At 47.3% G+C, this 20,630-nt stretch overlaps 1 protein-coding gene across 1 annotated transcript in view; it reads left to right on the top strand.

Annotated features, from left to right (window-relative positions):
• CYFIP2 (cytoplasmic FMR1 interacting protein 2) overlaps window positions 1-19,707 on the top strand; it is a 69,402-nt gene extending 49,695 nt beyond the window's left edge. Inside the window, exons 25-31 of the mRNA XM_067567416.1 lie at window positions 184-274; window positions 1,237-1,367; window positions 7,189-7,261; window positions 7,763-7,857; window positions 12,716-12,954; window positions 14,358-14,505; window positions 15,113-19,707. Coding sequence (XP_067423517.1) covers window positions 184-274; window positions 1,237-1,367; window positions 7,189-7,261; window positions 7,763-7,857; window positions 12,716-12,954; window positions 14,358-14,505; window positions 15,113-15,280 — 945 coding nt within the window. The 3' untranslated portion in view covers window positions 15,281-19,707. The remainder of the gene's footprint in view (window positions 1-183; window positions 275-1,236; window positions 1,368-7,188; window positions 7,262-7,762; window positions 7,858-12,715; window positions 12,955-14,357; window positions 14,506-15,112) is intronic.
• Window positions 19,708-20,630: the final 923 nt, after the last annotated feature.

Genomic DNA, 20,630 nt, shown 5'->3' with positions numbered 1-20,630 from the left:
TGAACTGTGTGTGTATGTAATGAAAGGAAAAATTAGGCAAGTTTTGCATGGTTTGAGGTTTGTGTAATTGTTCTGCTCTGGTAGCCATCAGCCAGTCCACAGAAGTAGCCCCTTTTAAAGTGAACGTGCTGTCAGTAGCAGCTCATCCTTTCAAGGTAATTTCTCCCCTTTTGTCTCTGACAGTTACAGGGTACCATCCTGCAGTATGTGAAAACACTGATAGAGGTGATGCCCAAGATATGCCGCTTGCCAAGACATGAATATGGATCTCCAGGTCGGTGCTAGGACTACATAATATAGCATGCCCCTCGCACCCTGCCTGTAGTGTTAATGCAAAAACATGGTATTAACTAAACGACGATTGGCTTATTCTCCAAGTACCTAAGATGATGTGTTAGAAGACTGTCTGGATGTTACAGTGAAGCGCACTTTAGCAATGTATAAATACACCGTATTCACATGAAATTAAACATCATGAGGCTTACCACATTATATTTCCTACATATCTTGTCAGATGCAACCTCAGACTCTCCCTTAAGCGTCTGTTGCTAGAGTCTGCACATGCAACGTCTGAAGGGAAGCCTGCTTGTGAAAGCTGGGAATGGGATTGCAATCTGGCCTTTAAAGAAAAATGTTTCACAACTTTAATCATGGAGCAGCTACTGTGGCGCCATAATGCATCTTATTTAGCCGTGGAAATGAGAGCCAGCCTCAAACATTTTGTGACTGATAATAGAACATATCTAGAAGGACCCTACAATTTGAAAGTTATTGAAAGTTTCTATATGGAAACATGAATCGCTGCTATGGAACATTTTTTTAAACGACATTATTATGGGTGTGTTATTACTGACCCAAAAGCTGCACTGATTCGAGGAATAAATTTAAAGATTATTTTCAATACCACTAACTTTTTGCAAACAGAAGTGGGGAGGAAGATAGGCTTGGTCCAGGTAGCTTTGGAAGATAGGCATCCAGTACATTTCTGATTCTCCTAAATACTACGTTCACCCCTGTGCAACTCCTTTGACCTCAAGTGAGTTCTTCCTTATTTACTCAGGCGTGAGAAGAGAATCAGGCTCATTGGGTGCTGACCTTTCATAAATAGTAGTCCAGGATCACAATTAATGGTCAAGAAACATTAGGCATTGACTGGCTCTTAGCACTAGCCACTGGTTAGCTTGGTTCTGCTGCCCTTCCTTTCCTGGTTGTCTTACCCTTCGTGTGTCTCTTTAGGAATCTTGGAGTTTTTCCATCACCAGCTGAAGGACATCATTGAGTATGCAGAGCTGAAGACTGATGTATTCCAGAGCCTTAGAGAAGTGGGCAATGCCATTCTCTTCTGCCTCCTCATAGAGCAGGCCCTGGTAAGGCAAAACCTCCAATTTCATCAGGTTACCCTCTACAGCTTCACTGTGCTCCCACTCTCCCTGGGGTGGGGTTATTTTTTGAATGCGCGTGTCATAAATGTGTATGGGCAACACTCCACAGACTGGTTTTGTGGCACTGACAACCAGGGCAGCCTGCGAGGAAAGAACTCACTGATATTTCAGTTAGAAGTGGGCCAGAAGTGGAACCTGAGATCTGAATTCTGGAAGATTTAGTTTCAGATCCAAAAGCCCGTGGTGTGGTTTAGACTCCCGGTCAGATCCAGAATCAGGAGGTGCCTCTTTCCTGGATCCAGTTCCAGAGACCATCTTTTTATTCTGTTTGTACAGTGCTGAGCATAAAAAGGGCCCTGATCCCTGACTTGACCCCCTAGGCACCCCTGCAATCTAAACAAACAATAATAACCAAGCAGCCGCAAACAGAGGGACTCTCACAAGAGCTGCTGATCTGGTGAGATTTCTTGGGGGTTTGTCTCCACTGCAGAGCTAACTCGAGTTACAGCTCGAGTGTTTCCGTGACTCAGGTCCCACCCGCGGACGTACAAAACCCCCTCTCTCGAGTGCCGCAGAGCGTTTCACTGGAGTGGGCTACCCCATCGGGTGCGCAGGCTACGGCTCGAGCCAGCCCAGCTCCCTCCGCTGCTACCACAACCCCGTGGCGTGGCCCGAGTGGTATTCTGCACTCTGGCTACTAGGCGAACTCAAGGGGAGTTAACGCACCTGTAGATAACGTGGGCTAACTGCAACGGAGACACACCCTTGTGGGTCGAGGCCTATTGGGCCGAGCTGTGCGGGCGCTCTCATCCCTCCTCCTTGACATCCCCGGGCGGGGTGTGCCGCTTTTGCCCTTTAAATGGCTATTTGAAGTGCATACGACGGTGTCTCCTAGTAATAACGCCCCACTGGTGTGAAAAAGCACTCTTGTGTTGCCATGGAGATGGCAGTCCCAGGGAAGAAAGTGAGATTTCAAGGTCCCATTTGGGAAGATTACCATCAAAGGCCACGTTGGTGGGGTTTCCATAACCAGCCTGTCTCCTGCCTCTCTGATCTGTCAGTGCTTCAGGAAGGAATTTGATTCAGAACTTAAAGTCGTTCTGTGGTCAGAAGGCATCAGTTTCCACCGGCCATCAGACTCCTGACGCCTGGCAGCGTGGGAGGTTGACACGCTAGATTTTCCTCATTGGGGAGCCAGGCTCTAAATTTGCATCCAGTTTCAAGTGAAATTGTTTTGATGGGCGCAGCCTACTGGGCATGTGTCCACAGCCAAAGGGCTCCAGGTGGCCAAGCATGATGGATGGTCATCTGCGCCAAAAAGGCCCAGGCCTGACGCTGAAAGAAGGATTATGGGAGATAATGGAGGTGGCCTGGCAGAGCTGTGCCCAGGAGGGTACCACAGCACTTACCCATGCCTGGATCTCTCTAAAGCCAGCAGGCCTAATCCAGAGTCATCTGAAGTCAATGGAGAGACTCCCATGTCCCCATGAGCATCCAAAATTCACACACATTTTAATTAGGAACTTCCTTTTTGGTAGGGTGGGAGAATGTGGGCAGAACTTTCTTTTTGATCTAGTGACAAAGTTGTTGATTTATTAAGGAGAACCTCATCCCACATTTAAGATGCAGATTGGCAAAGACCATCATTTCCCATGTTCATTCATGACAAGGCACAAGTGTCACGCCTTTCATGAGATGCTGTTCCAGATGACATTTTAGGATATCTTATTTTCCTGTCCACATCATAAAAGGGACCCTCTGGTCAGAGTTACAGGTATGGGGAGGGGTCAGTCAGGTTAGATAACATCCCTAACTGCTTTCTAATCTTCCCTATAATGGAAGTCTAATGCAGTGGATGTAATTGCTCTCACGGTTGTTTCATGTTAGCTGTTGAACTATTATATTGCATTAGACTATTGGCTGGTAGTGAAAGCTAGAGTTAAAAATTCCTGCTGTAAGGCAGCGAGCCTGGATGGGAGGCTGGAGCAGGGTGTTACTGACATTCCTAACTCTTGTTCAGAAAATGGGTGAATACAGGCTGCAGTTGGAGAAAATAATTTCCCCATCAAGGCACGTTTCAGGGCAAAAGTAGCAGGGACAGAATTTGCATCCTAACAGGAGGGCGGTTCTGCCAACATGATAGCAAGACGCCATGCCTTGCCCTGTCAGCCTTCTGTGCCCACTCCTGGAACTCTCCATGCCACAAACTGTAATGTCCATACAGGACCCATGCGCCATCCCCTTCTCTCCCCCTCCACCGCTGACTACGCCACACCCTGCATTCTCACAGACACGATACAGCATTCATGGCTCTGTTCCCACCACTGCCCATACCATAGACTATTTTCCAGCATACTGCCAGGGTGATGGGCCCTCCACCAAGACATCCCAAACAGGAAGATCTACTTGCACGATAAAATAGACCTAAGTGAGTCGTTCCCTCCAGCCCCCTGATCATTTTCACGACTCTGTCCTGGCTACATCTTTATGGTGTGGCCAGGACTAAATGCATGTCCTAACCCAAGTTACACAGAAACAGACAAAAAACCTCTTGGTGAGGCAAAGGCTCTGGGTATGCAGCTCAAAATCACTTTGTTCTTCTCTGAGTTATTGTCCCGGTGGATGCTCCACATTAGGTGCCCGTGTGCATTTGGTCAGAGATTTTTTTTTTCAGCAGTGTCCATGGGTCCTCACCTGCACCCTACACATCCTCCTGCTCTGGACAAGGATAAGGAGGGAAGAGCAGACCCACCACGACTCCAATTCTTTCTCAACTTTCTGTGGCTAGAAACTGAGTATTGCCCTGCCCGCTAGATTAACCTCCTAGCTCTCCGTTACCTCTTTTCCTTTGCTTAATTTATTTATATTTCTTACTTTTATTTTAGTGTTCTTGGGTCTTTCCCTCTGGCACAAATTTGTGCCTTTGGCAATTTTTAAATATTTCAGGGCCTGATGAAGAAGGTGGCTGAGACTCTACAAAGTCCTCTAGGGAGGATCAGTGAGACTCCCTGAATGGACATCCTCCACATCACATCTCAAGGCAAATTAGCACTGCCTGTTAGTGATACCCTCTTGTCACCAGGCCGTAACATCTGGCAAACACCGTTCCACCCACATGTAATAGGACTAACATCCTGGCCAAGGGCTCTGAATACCGTTTTTCTCTTCCCACCCTCAACCTCTTGGTGGTCAACGCAGTCAACGAAAGGAATGGTCAACGCCAGTCGAGATCCACCCTTTATGATAAGGAGCTTACCCACCTATATCTGTTTGGATGCAAGAGCTACTGTTTGGCTACACTGCTCCGGGTCGCCAACGATCACGGCTTGTTGGGGAAGTAGGAATAGGCCAGATTTTCACAGTGTATTGAACATCTGCCACAGGACCAGACGAACCAATTTCAAGCCCTCATCTCTTAGGGACAGACCATTGCCCAAGTGTCCTGGCCCGCGTCTCTCGATGCAGCTGACACAGCAGCTTGCTCTGTGACTACTGCCCTAATCGTGCTGTGAGCTTCCTGGCAGCAGTGCTCCGGTCTCCTGCCAAGAAGTGCAGAATGCTGTAAAAGATCTCCCCTTTGAAAGGTGAAAGCTCTTCAGAGATTCACCTAATGTGTCCCTACGCACTCTCAAGGACTCCTGGGCGACCCTGTGATCCCTGGATATTTACATCACTGTGACAAAAAGAAAATGTAGTAAGTTGCAGATGGCATAATGTTCTCACTTGGTTTAGTTTTTCACCTTCCAGAAACCATCTGAATCACATATAAAGAGGCCCAGGTATCAGGAGAAGGAGCTATCTACTACTACCATCCAGTAGATGACCTCTGCCAAGAGACCGTTTTGCCCCTTTAGTCAAGAGCCTTGAACCTCCCCCACTCTGTGGATCCTATGCTGTGTTCCCCACCCACCCTATAGGGATTGTCTCTCCCATTTCACACATTCCTGGGAGCTCATCACGTTGGACAGTGGATGCTGGAAGTAATTTCATCAGGCTACACCATCCCTTTCAACTCCTCCTTCCCTTTCCCGTCTTTTTTCAGGGATCCTTTTCACAAGGGTCTCTTCAGGCAGGAAGTGCAATCCCTCCTGCTGCTAGGGGCCATTGAACTGATTCCTCTCCAATTCACAGGAAGGGGGTTCTACTCCAGCTACTTCCTGGTTCCCAAGAAAAGACGAGGATGGAGACTGATCGTGGACCTCAGAGCTCTGAACGCTTCCATCCACACACAAGAGATTCAGGATGGTAACTCGAGTAGCAATAATACCATCAGTAGATCCAGGGGACTGGTTTGTGTCCCTCAACCTCCAGGATGCATATTTCCACATATAGCCATGCATCCCTCTCATAGATGTTGCCTATGCTTTGTCATGGGCAATGATCACAACCAATACTCTGTGCTTCTCTTCAGCATTTCATCTGCCCCGAGAGTCTTCTCAAAGGTCCCTTCAGTGGTTGCAGCCCATCTTCGTCAGAAGGGTATAGCGGTCTCCCCTTACCTGGATGACAGGAGAAGGGTTGCTCCTTCCCTGAGGTCCAGTCTCACCAGCAAGGCTCTAGCTCTCTTCCATACCCTGGACCTTTGACGCAGTGGAGAGAAATCCCATCTAACACCTGCACAACATATCGACTGTATCAGAGCTACACTGGACTCCATAACCGGCAAGGCACGCCTATCTCAGGACAGGTTCGACGCAATGTACAGCAGAGCTCCCAGACTATGCTGAGGTCTTGCCTGCAACTCCTCAGTCATATGGCAGCTTGTAGGTTTGCAGTGGGAGCTCCATTGCCCACCGTCCTTTCCCCTCTGCATCGGAGTTCTTGCCTTTGGACTTGTTGTTGGGCAGGAAGTGCTGGTGGATTCACCTCTTCCTATATACCTTCAGTCCAGAACATGAGGATGTGTTGGGCGCAGGTGCGGACCCATGGACACTGCTGAAGAAAAATCTCCGATGAAAGGTGCACAGTGAACGCAGAGCTCCCACAGGGACAAAACATCTCAGAGAACTCCACTTACTGTACACGGTGAGTAACCTCTCCTTTTTTCCTTGCTGCTGTCTCCCATTGCAAACTCATATACAATTTGTCGTCAGCCATCACTCTTTCAGTATTACGATTTCCAGGTTTCTCCCTCTTGTATGTCTGTGTTTTGGATTAATTTCCCCCACGTGTGCTGGCATGTGTTTTTCCAAGTGGCATCTCATTTTGTTATTCCTTTGTAGCTCTCTTTGTATAACTTCTCTTGTCTGCCTTGGGCACACCACACCTCTGCTCTGATAGTATTGGCTGTAAATGCCTGCCGAAATGAACTAAATCCAAACAAACGTACTATGTAAGGTTTTGTAACAGCCCTTAGGATTCATATTCGTATGTCATATACACCTTGCAGCAATTACGCCAACAAGTTCTTCTGATCAGGAGAATGTCTTCAGATCCTTAGAAAATAAATGATAGGAAGGCATCAAGTTAGAGTAAGACAGAAATCATCATTTCCTTCATGTGCTTCTAGACTGGAGTCAGTGGGTGCTCTGTGGAACCACAGCAAAGCTCTGGGCTTGTACAGGCAGGTAGTTATTTCATAGAGCTATACCAATCTTTCTGGGTTAGGTTAAAGGGATTTGGGCAGCTACTTTTTTCCAGGTTCACTTCATAGGGGTTTGGACCTCTTGCGTTACTACTGGGCTGGATTTGAATGCGCGCCCGAGAGGTGAACGGTCCATATGTTCTCGCCAAGCTCCCTGAGTCAGATACTCAGTCCCTTCAGGAATTTTTTTAACGTATTTTATTTTTCTTCCTCCTGCCCCAGTCCCAGGAAGAAGTTTGTGATTTGCTGCATGCTGCTCCCTTCCAAAATATTTTGCCCAGGGTCTACATCAAAGGTAAGCAGTCAAGAGGGAAGCAGAGCTCAGTGTTTATTCCCCTACCAAGAATTGCCCCCGTTAATGTTGCAGATTTGTTTCTTACACCGCGTTCTGCCCTGAAATGGACATAATGATGCGGTAGAAAGTCAGGTAGAGGACAAGTGCCAGCCAGGGTGTTCATAGTCTAGTTGCCCAGGTTGAAGCACTAGTTAGCCAGTCCATTTCTTTCTGTTTTAAAAGCCACTGAGCAGTGTAAAAGCGGTTCTGGAGAATGACAGCATGCAATGGGCCACGTGTAAGATACGTGCTTTTCAAGCGTACAGTTACGCTGCCAGCGCTGAGACTGTAATCGCATGCCCCTCCCCAGCGCATCACACGATCCCCTTTTCCACTGTTGTCCTGACACCCTGCTCCAGAGTCAGAGCAGACAATGGTTGGGAGGCAGCGCTGAGCGACTGTGCGGAAATGCCGGATTGTCACTGCCTGGTCTCATGTCACTGTTTGCTGCTCGCTTGACAGAAGGAGAACGCTTGGAGGTACGCATGAAGCGTCTCGAAGCCAAATATGCCCCACTTCACCTGGTTCCCTTAATAGAGAGGCTGGGAACTCCTCAGGTAAGGATTCCTTTGCAACCCCCGGGAAAATTCCCAGCAGTCCACCAATAGCCTATTCGGCCTTAGGAAAGTGCTCCAATTTTTATTCTAAAATGCTGCACAGCTCCTCCCCATCCCCTGAGAAGAGGATTATCTCTGGGCAGGTGCTTTATTGAATCCCCTGCACCCACTGGCTTCCCTCCTCCCCCTTCTGAGGGAAAGTGTCACTCACATCTGAGATGTTTTTATTCTGGACTGCCATTTTTCTGCTGATCAGACAAATCCAAAGCCTTGCCTTTAGCAGCAGAGGAGGTCTATCAGAGAGATTTAGGAGCTATTATAAAGGTGGCTTTGTTTGTGCTTCCTTTCAGGAAGGCAGGGCGCTAACCCTGTCGAAACAGGCGTGAAGTGGGGGCTCAGAAGCTGGCTCTGAATATTAACAACCTTGAAAATTGCCACCTATTGCCATAGATATTTTAACAGGAGGGAATGCTGTGGGGGAAAGTGTGAGGGTTGTTACTGATCCAGGAGATTGCCCTCAAATCTTTAAGGCCCCAGTTCAGGAAAGGATAAACTGTACGCTTAAGTCCATCCATGTTCAGGAAATCATATAAGCACTTGTTTAACTTTAAGCATGTCCTGGGGACTTAAACACACGCTTCACTTTAAGCACATGCTTAAGTGCTTTCCTGAGTAGGGATGCTTTCTTGAATCAGGGCCTTAACTGAGAGATCTATATTTTATGCTGAAGTTATGACACCATTTATAAATCTCTCAATCAAATAAACAAACATAATGGTTGAAATCCTGTCTCCACTGGAATCAATGGCTGAACCCCCAGTAATTTCAGAGGGGCCAGGATTTTACCCAGTGTCACTAGCAAAAATGCTGCTTCATTTTAGTTAATGGAATAAGATGTATTTGAGGCCTTGAATTAGATTAACATCCTCACACAGTAATTCTCTGTAGATGTAATGAACATCCAACAATAAAAAGTGACAGATTTGTGACAGGAACAAGACACTTCACTTTCCTATTTTCTAATGGATTATATTTATAATTCAAGGTCATGTTGCACTTTGCATCTCTGAGAATAATATGAAACAAAAAAATGGAAAGTGTAGCAGAGGGTTTTGTTCTGATTTGTAGGCACTTCTCATCCCCCATATAATTCCCTTTTTAAAGGGGCATTGTTGAGATAAAAATCACCGCTGTGCTTTTGTGTGTGTGTGTCTATCCCTTCCTTGCAAAATCATCCTTAAATTCTACTGTATAAAGTCCACTTGCTGCTTATTTTATTTTCCCTGCTAAAACTGACTCACTCCAGCGTGCTCCCAAGTTCTTCACATACATACTTTTGGGAACCACTCAAAAACTCAGATGTAAATAAACACAGCTGTATTGGTTGGCAGTGCCCCGCTGCTGTTAGTTTGCTCCTGGAAATGCAGTTTGGGATACAAACATCAATGCTTTTGTGCACAGAAAATAGAGGCGCCCAAAGGCAGGTATCTGGAAACTTATGAGCACATTTCAGCTGTTTGGGTCTGGATGCCATTAATGAAAAGTTGGCCCTATACAGTTTACATAATAAACACTGTGCTCTAAGGGCTTCATCTAAAGCCTACTGAAGTCAGCGAGAGCCTTTCCATGGCTTTGGATCAGGCTGTAGAGGATTTGTGCATTCAAAAGGGGTGACATGTAAGTTGGTGTAACTATGTTTATACAAGTACAAACAAACGGGCAGTGATCAGGACAGAAATAATCGTAGGTATGTGAAATCAGTGTAGAATCAGAGGGATCAGAATGGCTCATTGAGTAAACTCCCCAACAAGAGAGAGAAAATGTACATTTGGCATCGGATTTTCAGCAGCTCGGAGGGACCCCCACAGACGCCCCATTGCAGTGGAGATTTACCAGGATGTTCAGTGAGACTAGAGCGGAGCCAATGCTCGGCGCTCCGGCAAAGCCCACCCTTAGTTGCTGCCGCTTGCAAGTCGTGTGCTGCCCCGCCACCCCCGGAAACATCTTCGTGAGAGTTCAGGATCTCGTCCACAACACAAAAGTGCTTCTTACAACTGGGGCGTTTGTGACGGGACTTCAGGCTCCGGGTCTGGCTTTGCTCTCCGAGTGCTGCCTGCCAGTGCCCTTAGCCTGCTGGGCAGTCCTTCGGCAGTAGTATAGCCTTATCTCAGGGCTTTGTGATGATCAGCCCTAGGGACGAAGTCTGCCCTGGAATGCATGCTCCGGGATCCTTCTGTCCTCGCCGGGAGCCCTGTGTGTGCATCCGAGGGCAGAACTGGTCCCTTTCTTCAAAAATCATATATTAAGATTATTGGAGTAGTTCATTCCGGATAATCTGACCACACTGAAACTGGTGAGCGTCACATGTGGATACCACAAACAGTCGTCCTGCTAACAAATAAAACAATCCCTCCGCCTGCTGACGTCATGTCGGTTTCTGTGTTCAGCAGATTTAAGGGGCACAGTTGTGTGGGCCCATTAAAGATGTTTGCCTTGAAATGCTAACAGAATTGCTGTGCTACAAGCTGTGAGTTTAACACTGCTCTGCAGGACAGCAGGAATCAGCCTACCCACCTACCTACCTAAGCCGTATCTGCGGCCTCTACCAGTTTGGTATCTGAGCACTGGGGAGTGAAGCAGTTACGTGAAACCCACATTCCAAAGTGTAACAGATTTAGAGCCGGTGCTGCTGCCTTGCAAACCTTGTACTCTCCCTTTACTTTCTCTGTATATTTGCTCTTAGCTGAATATTAATTGCCGTGTGCTTTTATGCTACCAGGCTGTCCTTGTAAGCGCAGCACAGACAGTAACTGTAGAACTTCCAATTTCAATATTTACCAAACAACAAAAAGGCTTTTAGGCTACTGCCTGCATAAACCACTACGAATGAAATGGGGAGTCAGCGCACGGCCAGGGCTTTATAAATGTCTGGTGGAGAGTTCCCGGAGCTCCTGGATTTAGATTAGTGGGGACCTGTGGTTCAGGGCAGCAAAAGGGGCAGATGGATGGCTGGATCGGCTGGCACTAGATTTGTCTCTGTATGTGGCTAAAACATTACTTGTTAGGGCAATCAGATGGGCAGAATCAGCCCCAGATGTGAACAAAACCAGATCCCCACAGTAGACAATTTGGATGCACTGCCTTGTGTTTAATTTGAGCACTCACATTCTCACTGTCTACCTGGGCCATGCCCTGCCCCTTCCATCTGCGAGCCGCATCCCTGGAACCCTAGTATTGGTCTTGATCAGGTAGAAATCTGTTCTTCATAGAAGCTTTTGGCATAGTCAGAAGTACAGCAACTGCTTAAAACCTGCCTAAAACCACAGGAAACGCCCCAGCCTGGGCAGTAGGGCTAGAAAATGCCACATCTGCTGTGCATGCATGTGCCAAGGTGGTAACAGGGGTAAAGTGCTTTGTCTGTGGGAATAAAACACTCTGACAAACAGTCAGATGGTGGTGAGTGTCTGTGCCCACAGCAGATCCAGAATATTTTGACTCCCTGGATAGGCCTCCTCGTTACCCTTGGCAAATGTAATTGTAACCTAATGCACCATTTTCCTAACTGCATGGCTCTGGGGGGAAGCAGTGGGAGTCTACAATGCAGATGGAAATGGCACAAAACAGAACAATTACAAGAGCAAAAGGAAAGTAAATGAATTATACTCTTCAAACCTAGCACGACTGCTACAGACAATAACCAGAGCAGAGTCAGTGCAGCTTTGCTATGGTAAAGGACACAGCTGCTGCTATGTCCTAAATCACCATTTTTTCTAGGTTTATGACAGTCACTTGGAGGATGAAATGAGGCCAGATTCTGCTCTGTTACACATTGTAAATCTGGGTAACTCCATTGTGATTTCATTGGTGTCAGTGGAGCTATTCCAGATTTGCACAGGTGTATCTGAGAGTAGGTATTATTCAATTCTCAGCCCAGATGTGCAATTTGCCCTTCATCCCCCCCAAAGTTCATGAAGTTCATTACCTCAAGTTTCTTCTAAAATACACATTTTTTCCCCAGTACTATGTTTTTGGCGGCTTCAAATATTTTTGGGAGGCGGCAGGTTCTCCTAAGTAGAAAACGAGTCAAGAATCTTACAGCATTCTAGCTTTTTAAAGAGATCATAGCAAGGCTGGGAGAATCAAAATGTACCTGATAGCCTCTCTGTTCTTGCAGTCTGTTTTTAAAGTCTGCATAAAACAGTTTTTGCAAGTTAAACATGCTCAGTTGCATACCAATGTTTGCATATGTCTAACTTGCAAGTGCAAATACCCAATAGGGGTGTGCATGTTAGTATTTGCACATGCATATTGGACCAGTTGCTATGAACTACCCTATCATAACAAACAAGTGTATACAAGGGGTATCGGTATAATAACAAACTAATGTGCACAGGTCAGGCCTCACCAACAGCCTACAAAACAAAGCAGGAATCATTGCCTGTCCGTGAGTGGTGTGACAGAAACAATCCAGTGTATGTAGTTCAGCAGTCGTGCGTAGTCCGACAGTAAAAGAGCCGTGTGTAGGCAGGAGTGAGGATAAATGCTTCTGGAAGAAAATAAACTTCAGCTTCTAACTTCCAAGGCATTCAATTATTTCCAAAGGATAAAAATGTGTAGAGTTATGAAAAATATTTGGGGGACTGTCTCCTTTAAATTTTTCTACCCTATGCTAAGTGGGATGACTGTTCTCGGAGGAGAGTGCCAGGGGAGCATCTATCAGAGGTAAGGTCTGGTCTTGCATGGCATGTGTTATCAAATGCGAAAGAACTGAGAGAAGCAAGCAGGAGATCAGTGCAGAATTACAAAAGGGAGGTCATTACACCTGCGCTTTTGTTTCTGTGGTTCTCTTCCTTCTCAGCAAATAGCCATTGCACGGGAGGGTGACTTGCTGACCAAGGAGCGGCTGTGCTGCGGGCTGTCCATGTTCGAAGTGATACTGACGCGCATTCGCAGCTACCTGCAGGACCCGATCTGGCGCGGGCCTCCCCCTACCAACGGGGTCATGCATGTGGACGAGTGTGTCGAGTTCCACCGACTCTGGAGCGCCATGCAGTTCGTGTACTGCATCCCCGTGGGGACGAATGAGTTCACTGCAGAGTGAGTATGCCTGCACTGGCGCCGGCCTCTGCCTTGTTTGTCGGTTAGCATGGGCCAGCTGGGCCCATTGATAGCACCGGGGCGTGGGGATTGGATGAGTCCGGCATCAGTAAAGTAACACAGAGCCTTTTGCTGCTGCTGCCAGTTCAAATCCCATTGCAGCTGGGCGTGACTGATGGTGCTGCCATCAACCAGCCCATCTGAAATAGATGGGGAGCTGCCCGGGAGCCGATACCCCAGTAACAAAAGCCAGCCCCACCATCAGGCATCCTGACGGGCGGTTTCAGGAGAACGGCCAGGAATACAACCGGCCGCGAGACAGACGGAGAGCAATAATGCCTTGTTCTTGCACAGCAACTCTCAGTAGATCTCTGAGGAGGTCAGTATCATTATCCCCTTTTACAGATGAGGGCGCAGAGGGGCAGATTTGCCCAAAGTCACCCCATAGGCCAGTGGATCCAGGACCCCTAGATCCCAGTGCAGTGCTCTGGCCACTAGGCCCCATTGCCTACCCCTCAGGGCTGCAGCAGAACTCGGCCTGGTCTGTGGCTGAGCAGAGGACTCCAGTCTCCAGGGTCGTCAATTTGGCACCATGCAGAAGTAGCAAAATCCACATAAAATGCAAAAGGGGGGACGGAGCATGGGGCGAGGACAGGCAGTGAGATGAAAATGCAGGCACCTGAGGTCACCATCAGCTACATCCCCTGCCACTTTAGGCAACAAAGAGAGAGGGAACGCGTCTAAGATCCAAGGGGTATCCCTAGCGTAAAGGAAGATCTCACAACAACTCTTCCACTTACACCAAGCGCATTGATAGTTTTTCCTTCGTTTCCTATCGTTTCCTGGTGAGGGTGGCCATGAAACAACCCCTGGTAGATGTAGTGATATTGTTCTGCCTTAGCCTATCTGTGCCCTTCTGGTCTGTTTGAGGTGAGGAAGGGTTGTTTTGACTTGTTCTCCCAATTTCTTGTTCTTTATTTCTATTACTGGGGCCCTGAAGGAGCCCAGCTAAGATCAAGGCCCCGGGGTGCTGGGTGCTCTACAAACACAGTGAAACAGGCCTTGCCCCCAAAGAGCTGTCAAGCTAAAAGGTGGGAAAAGAAACTGAGGCACAGAGAGCGGAAGTCACCGAGCAGTTCAGTGACAAAGCTGGGACCTGCGTCTCCTGCGTTTTAAGTTCTGCCCCTAGGCCATGCTGCCTCATTTGAGCTCTGAGAAGTCAGGCTGGCTCCACTGAGGTTCTGCGTGCCTGCTTTTTCACTTCATTTGCTCTCACGCCCATCTGCGCCGTAGCTGTATGAAAGCGTCAGGGCAGCCGGAATTCAGTGAGGAAGCTGGTCCGCGTGGTGTGGGACAAGCCTTCTCTAACCAGCTCCCCCCCGTGTCTCTTCCGCCCTTGCCAGGCAGTGCTTTGGAGACGGTTTGAACTGGGCGGGCTGCTCCGTCATTGTTCTCCTCGGGCAGCAGCGTCGCTTCGACCTCTTTGACTTCTGTTATCATCTGCTGAAGGTGCAGAGGCAGGATGGGAAGGATGAAATCATAAAGAACGTGGTAAGGCCGGGGACAACCACCTGCCCACCCCCTTTTGAGCGTGGCCCGTAAGGCCCTGCAGGGTCAGAAACACAAAACTACACTCTGGGATCATAGCAGGATCTCGCTCTGATTCACAGATGGACAACCAGGCACTGAATCCTCAGCGGGGGGACCCAGCATGCCTAGTGTCACCCTGTGTCTTCAAACAGATTAGGCTAGAGTCATCCACTGTGAGATTCCTACCTGCAGTCACAGCAGAGAGGCCAGGATGTTAAGGGGCATGGAAGCTGGGACCTTCAGCTTGGCCATGGGGAACGGCATACAAATAATAACTACTAATAATTTCCATCAGCCACCCTGCAGTTGCACTGGCTTTAGCAATAAGTAAGCGAAGGGGGGGAATTAGGTCAGACTTGGGTTCTGCTGACTGCCGCAGACTGGCCTTGTTCATGCTCTGTGGTGACTTTTGGGCCCATCGAATGGAGGAGCGAGGTGGAACCCTAACAGGGGTTGTAACTGCCCCACTTCTTAGCGACAGGCTAGTGGTGCTAATGACGTTTTCCAGCTGACCGAGAGGGATCGTTGCTTCATCTCTCTTTGCTGGCTGTTCTTTTCCCCTCTCCAGCCCCTGAAGAAGATGGCCGACCGGATCAGGAAGTATCAGATTCTGAACAACGAGATTTTCGCCATCCTGAACAAGTACATGAAGTCGGTGGAAACGGACAGCTCCACGGTTGAGCACGTGCGCTGCTTCCAGCCCCCCATCCACCAGTCCCTGGCTACCACTTGCTAAGGGGCAAGTCCTAGTGTGGATATGAATCCCCTTTGGGATTAGAGAGGGGGAGAGACTGGACCAGAACAAGAACTGGGAGGGGGAAGCCTGAAATGTGGATCTGGTAACAAGAGAGTTTGGGACACCCGACACACACAAGGACACAGCTTCCGATCTGGGCCTGTTTTTGAGTGCATGTCCTGTAGCATTCCTGTGATTGGTTTTATCTGTAGCTTTAAAACTAACTCTGGGAGGGGGGGCAGAATGTGCTTTTCTTCTATGCGGTGGGTTGTCGGTTTTGGTTTCGTTTCTCTGCGATACATCCGGTCAAAGACACAACTCTGAAGCCATATTACAATCTGAGGTGTCAGGTTCCAGGCGAGAGCCGAGTATTTCAGAGTGCCCGAAGACACTTCCCAGGGCAGGTGCAGCGGGACAAGTGGAACTCCCTTTACGATGCCCGGCGGTGGCCACCTGGCAAGAGTGTGAAAAGACAACCAACGTTTGGTGGGGGCAAAATGGCAGCGCTTCTCACTGGGCAGCCCATCGAGGAACAAGTCACCTGGTCAGAGAAAGGAAACCAAGTTGATTGAACATTTGAGTCCAACATCTCTGTCTACCTGGGGTTGGAGATTTCCCTGCTCTTTGCCCATGTCTTCTTCCCTTCTACAACCTCTCACTGCTGCTTGGTTAGGGGGTTTTGCGATGCATGGGTTTCAGAATAGCCAGGGTGTAGTGACTGAATGACTGTCCTCTGCATTTCAGAGATCTGGGAGAAGAGCTACCATCATGGTGGTTTCCCACTACATGCCATATTCCCACTCCTAGTTCAGAAGAGGTGCCCCCTGAAGCTCTCTCTACCAGGGAGTAACTAATGAGATCTCCTAATTTACCTGAAAATGCCACTGAGTCTATTCCCGGTGTTGGGGAAGGAATCAGTGAGTCGGGCAGGAGGCAGCCCCGCTTACATCCAGTGTGTAGGTTTTTGGCCAACTATCAAATATCCACATTCGACAGTGACCTGGAAGTTGCAATTTGTGACCGTTCTTCAGTGACAGTTTTATTTTTTTTCAATGAGTTCACGGTGGCACATCCTCCAGAACATACGCCTAGTCTACGGGGCACGGAGAATTCCAGCAGGGATTAACGGAAACCCTAGTACACAGAAACAGCAGGATCCTTTAGAGCAGGGGAAATGAAATAAGCATCAGAAAGGAGAAGAATTTAGTATTCTACAAAGGAAGTATAGGATTCTGTTTCCTTCTGACTCTTTAACAGTGTCCCTGTGAGATTAAAAAAAAAAAAACCTAGTTGAAACTTCAAGGAAAACTTCAGAACTCGTTGTCTTCCCTTTTTCCCCACATCAGTTTATTTAAAGTGAGATGAAGGGTCTTATTTGATGTGGCAAAAGCCAAGGGGCCAGATCCTGATCTCAGCTACCCAGGGATAAAGCTGGAGTAATCCCTTGGACTTCAGTAAAGTCACTCCAGATTTACCCAGCTGTAGATGAGATAAGGGCCTGCCCTCAGGAAGTAAAAATTCAGGACCATCCCACATGCCCCCTCTCCTAACCCACCCTGGCCTCATTGCTGAGAAAGTTTTAATGTCTTGCTTTTATTTCGGTTAAATCAGACCTTTGCTGTTATGTAATACAGCCATGTTAAGGCACTGCGTCTCAACAGGACCCAGACACTCCGTCGAGCCGATTTAGGCCCTCACAATGCAGTGCTCTCACAAATTGCTGGGAAGCCAGAGACATTGGACACTTATTCTGTCTGAGAGAACAGAAAGTAGATCAGTTGAAGAGGTGTCCCTGCTGGAACGTTCTGTCTTCCCGAAGCCAGCTCAGTACTATTGACGAGAGGTGAATTTCTTAGCGAGATGCCTTTGTTCTCCCAGACACCTCCATCTGTTTCCCTGGCAACCAGTAAATATCCCCCTCAAACACTGCTGGGCATATTTGCCACTTTGAGTTTCCTCTGCTGAGGCAGTTGTTTAAGCTACAGAAAGAAATCTGGTGCGTTTTAATCTGCAGCTAAAATGAAGGCTGTGAGAGATCATCTCAAATCTTTGCCTGAGGCAGGGAAAGGGCTGAGACTGAGAGGGGGAAATTCTCTTCCACACCATCTGGAGCAAGAGCACAATGCAAAGGATACAGTAACATTGAAAGGTTCTGCTTTATATAAGCTCCTCTACTAAGGACCACAGGCCTGGTTCCCCATTCTGTTACACCACTCTTACCCTGATGTTACTACACTGGAGTCAGTGGACCTACATATGTGTAATAAAAGGGGTTGGCAGAGTGGGGGCATCAGACATGCTGTTTTTGTGAAGTGAGATGACAGGGAAAAGATCCCAAATGGTATTTTTTATTGGGCTAAGCAGTTGGTTTGTTATTTTGGTATGACGTGTCACTGAACTGAAAGGACAGGCCCCTATATGGCTCTCAGAGCAACATCTGGGCACCACACAAATGAAATATCGAGCCCCTCCTGACACTGTAATGTTGCAGCTGTGGCACAAAACACTACAAGCGTCATACTTACGGGTGTAGTGTAGTGTAGTGTAGCCAGGGCCTGGTCCAGCAGCTAGACAATTGGATGTAGTGAACTAGTAGTGAAAGCCTCTCTGCTCTGAATGAGCTGTGCTGTATTTCACCACGTATGAAAGTCAGCTCCCAAAACGTAACTTCATTCTTGAGGCCCATAAAACACAGTTGGATGAGCTGAAATGTAGACCAAATGCATAGACCGAAATATACTTGTTTGTCCATGAGGGGAGAATTTGCTTGAACAAAAGGACATCCTCACCCCACTCAGGAACCGTTGGGGGGCAGGGAGAGGATCTAAATTTAGGAACAGGGAAATCAAAGCTATGTGAACAAAACAGAGTATTTTTCGACTGAAGGGTTTAGGCGGGTGTGTTATACCCTATTGCCCACGTAGGTTGGGATGGCAGCGAGGGTTCAGTCAGACAACCTTTCTTGAATTCAATACCCTTTTTGAGCAAAAGGATGCAAGTCCAGTTGTGTAAAACATGGCTTCATGTCTCGAATCCTCTTTGACTGCATATTAGTAAGAGTTTCAAGATTGGGCCCTTAAACCACCAAATGAACCAGACAACCTTTTCTTTTTTTGCTTGTTCTTTTTAATCTACTACTCTTTAATGGAAAAAGGTGCAAATTATTCATGATGAAGTAATTAACCATTGGAACAGATTACCAAAGGGTTTAGTAAATCCCCCAGCATTTATGTCTACACTGTAGTGTAAGCCCAGGGTTTGAACTCAGACTCAAGCCTAAACCCCCTTCTGTCTACACACAAATTGTGCTAACCTCAGGCTTGGACCCAGGGTCCCAGGACCCCACAGGGGTGGTGGGTCCAAACCTGAGTCAAGCCAGTACCCAGGTTTCAAGCCCCTTTGCTTTGCGCTATACATGCTGCCCCACTGGACTTCTACTGTGGGATTCCACCAAAAGTATCTCACAGGCCAACTTTCTTTGTCCTCCGGACAGTCAGGTTTTTTCCACATCACACCACAAACAAAGGGCTAAAGCGGACCTATTTGGGGTGGGCACCAGGAAGTGTGGGATATGGGTGGCTGGACTCAGGCCCACATCATGCAGTGTAGACACTAGAACCCCAGGTTGGCACTCAGTCCAGCAATTCCTAACCTGGGGTTACAAATTAGTGTAGACTCTGAAGCACTAGGTTAACAAACCTGGGGTCTGCTAACTTAAGTTCTGCTAATCCTCAGCTTACATTGCAGTGTAGACATACCCTTAGAGTACCCTTTAAATCAAGACTGGATATATGTCTTCCTTATATACTGTAGTTCACACAGAAGTTGTTGGGTTTCATGCAGCCATCAGTGGGTGAAATGTTGTGGCCGGAGTTACGCAGGAGATCAGATCAGACTAGATGATCATAATCATCCCTTCAAGCCATAAAAATCGATGAAATGTGAGTATTTGCAGTGCTCCGCCCCATTCCTTGATGATGATGGGCTTGGTTTTGAGCAGCCCAGTAGACAGGGGAAATCAAACCAACGCAAACGCTGCACTTCAACGACATTCTTCCTCCAGCAGCTCTTGTTAGGAGTGGCAAACACCACACGAGTCCTTCTTCTCCTGTATCATTCCAGTTCAGTTGGTTTCTATGTGTTTGTGAACCAGAGCAAAACTTTGTTCTTAAAAGTTTTTAAAAAAATGTGTGCAAGAACACTTGTCCAATGTACCATATTTGTACGAAGAGCTGCCTGGGGTTTTTTGTACAATGAATTTAAATTTATTTATGGTGAAGTATATTTCTGCTCGTGATTGAATATGGTGTTAAATTCATGAACCATCTTTGCTGTGCAGCTGAAGATAATGTTTTGTATATTTTGTTGTTCCTCCGTTGGTCAACAGAAGCTTCCACCTCTATTAAAAATGCTTCTGTGATGATGAAGCCCCTGGTACATAGTGATATGTCCCATAACACAGCAAACACCAATGTGTACATCAAATGTGAGATTTGTAATGGGGGAAAATAAAAGTGGGGGGCTCATTGGAAGAGTGGGCAAATCCTAAATTTATGTCATAATAATAAGGATCATCAGCATTAATTTGTAGCCTGCATTGTTGACTTTTAGCATCGGAGTGTGGACGGGGGAATGGAAGGGAAATAAATTTAACTGAATTAAATTCAGAGAACCCAAACGATACTCCTGCCTTTAGAGCATGCTTTATTTGTGGCAGGGCTGCCTTAAAAAGTGACAGCTTCAGAAGATGGTTTATGGGAAAGGCCTTGGCAAGTGAATATGAATGAAACTTACAGGTTTCCATAGAAATAGAATGGGATCTTTGCTAGAGGTTGTTTGCAGTGTTGGCACAGGTGTTTAAACAGCCCTATGGAATGCGATAGCAGGGACAGAATTCCCTATTTTCAGTTCTGTAGAACTTTTGCACAAGGGATAGCTTGCTGGGGAATGCATCGGGCTGACAGAGGCTGGATACACAAATATTATGCCTCTCTTTCCCCCTTGTGTACTTGCACACACTTAACTTGCCATTATTCTAATCCGGTAAAGACTAGTTCTTTCCTAACGCCGTCTAGCAGAATTCCACCGACTAGCTGTACTGACCGGCTTTATCTCAGATGCTCTCAAGCAATCTATGAAAAAATGGGTTTCAGCTTTTAAAAGCTTCCATTTCTTTAAGGGATACTTTGCTTCAGGCCTTGGATTTTCCTTATCCAAGTTCCACATTACATAGCCCTAAGAGTACCCCTCAATCCACTCACTGAAGGGTCCGCGGCCTACAGCTCTCCACATAGGGAAACTACAATCAGCTGCCTCTGCATGGGACTGTCCCAGACTATGTGGGGAGAGC

Source organism: Emydura macquarii, unplaced genomic scaffold (genome assembly GCF_026122565.2).
Source record: "Emydura macquarii macquarii isolate MOO-44397 ecotype Brisbane River unplaced genomic scaffold, CSIRO-AGI_Emac_v2 contig_2768, whole genome shotgun sequence".
Taxonomy (NCBI): domain Eukaryota; kingdom Metazoa; phylum Chordata; order Testudines; family Chelidae; genus Emydura; species Emydura macquarii.
The sequence above is the reverse complement of the archived record's forward strand: the minus strand, read 5'-3'. Positions and strand labels throughout refer to the sequence as shown.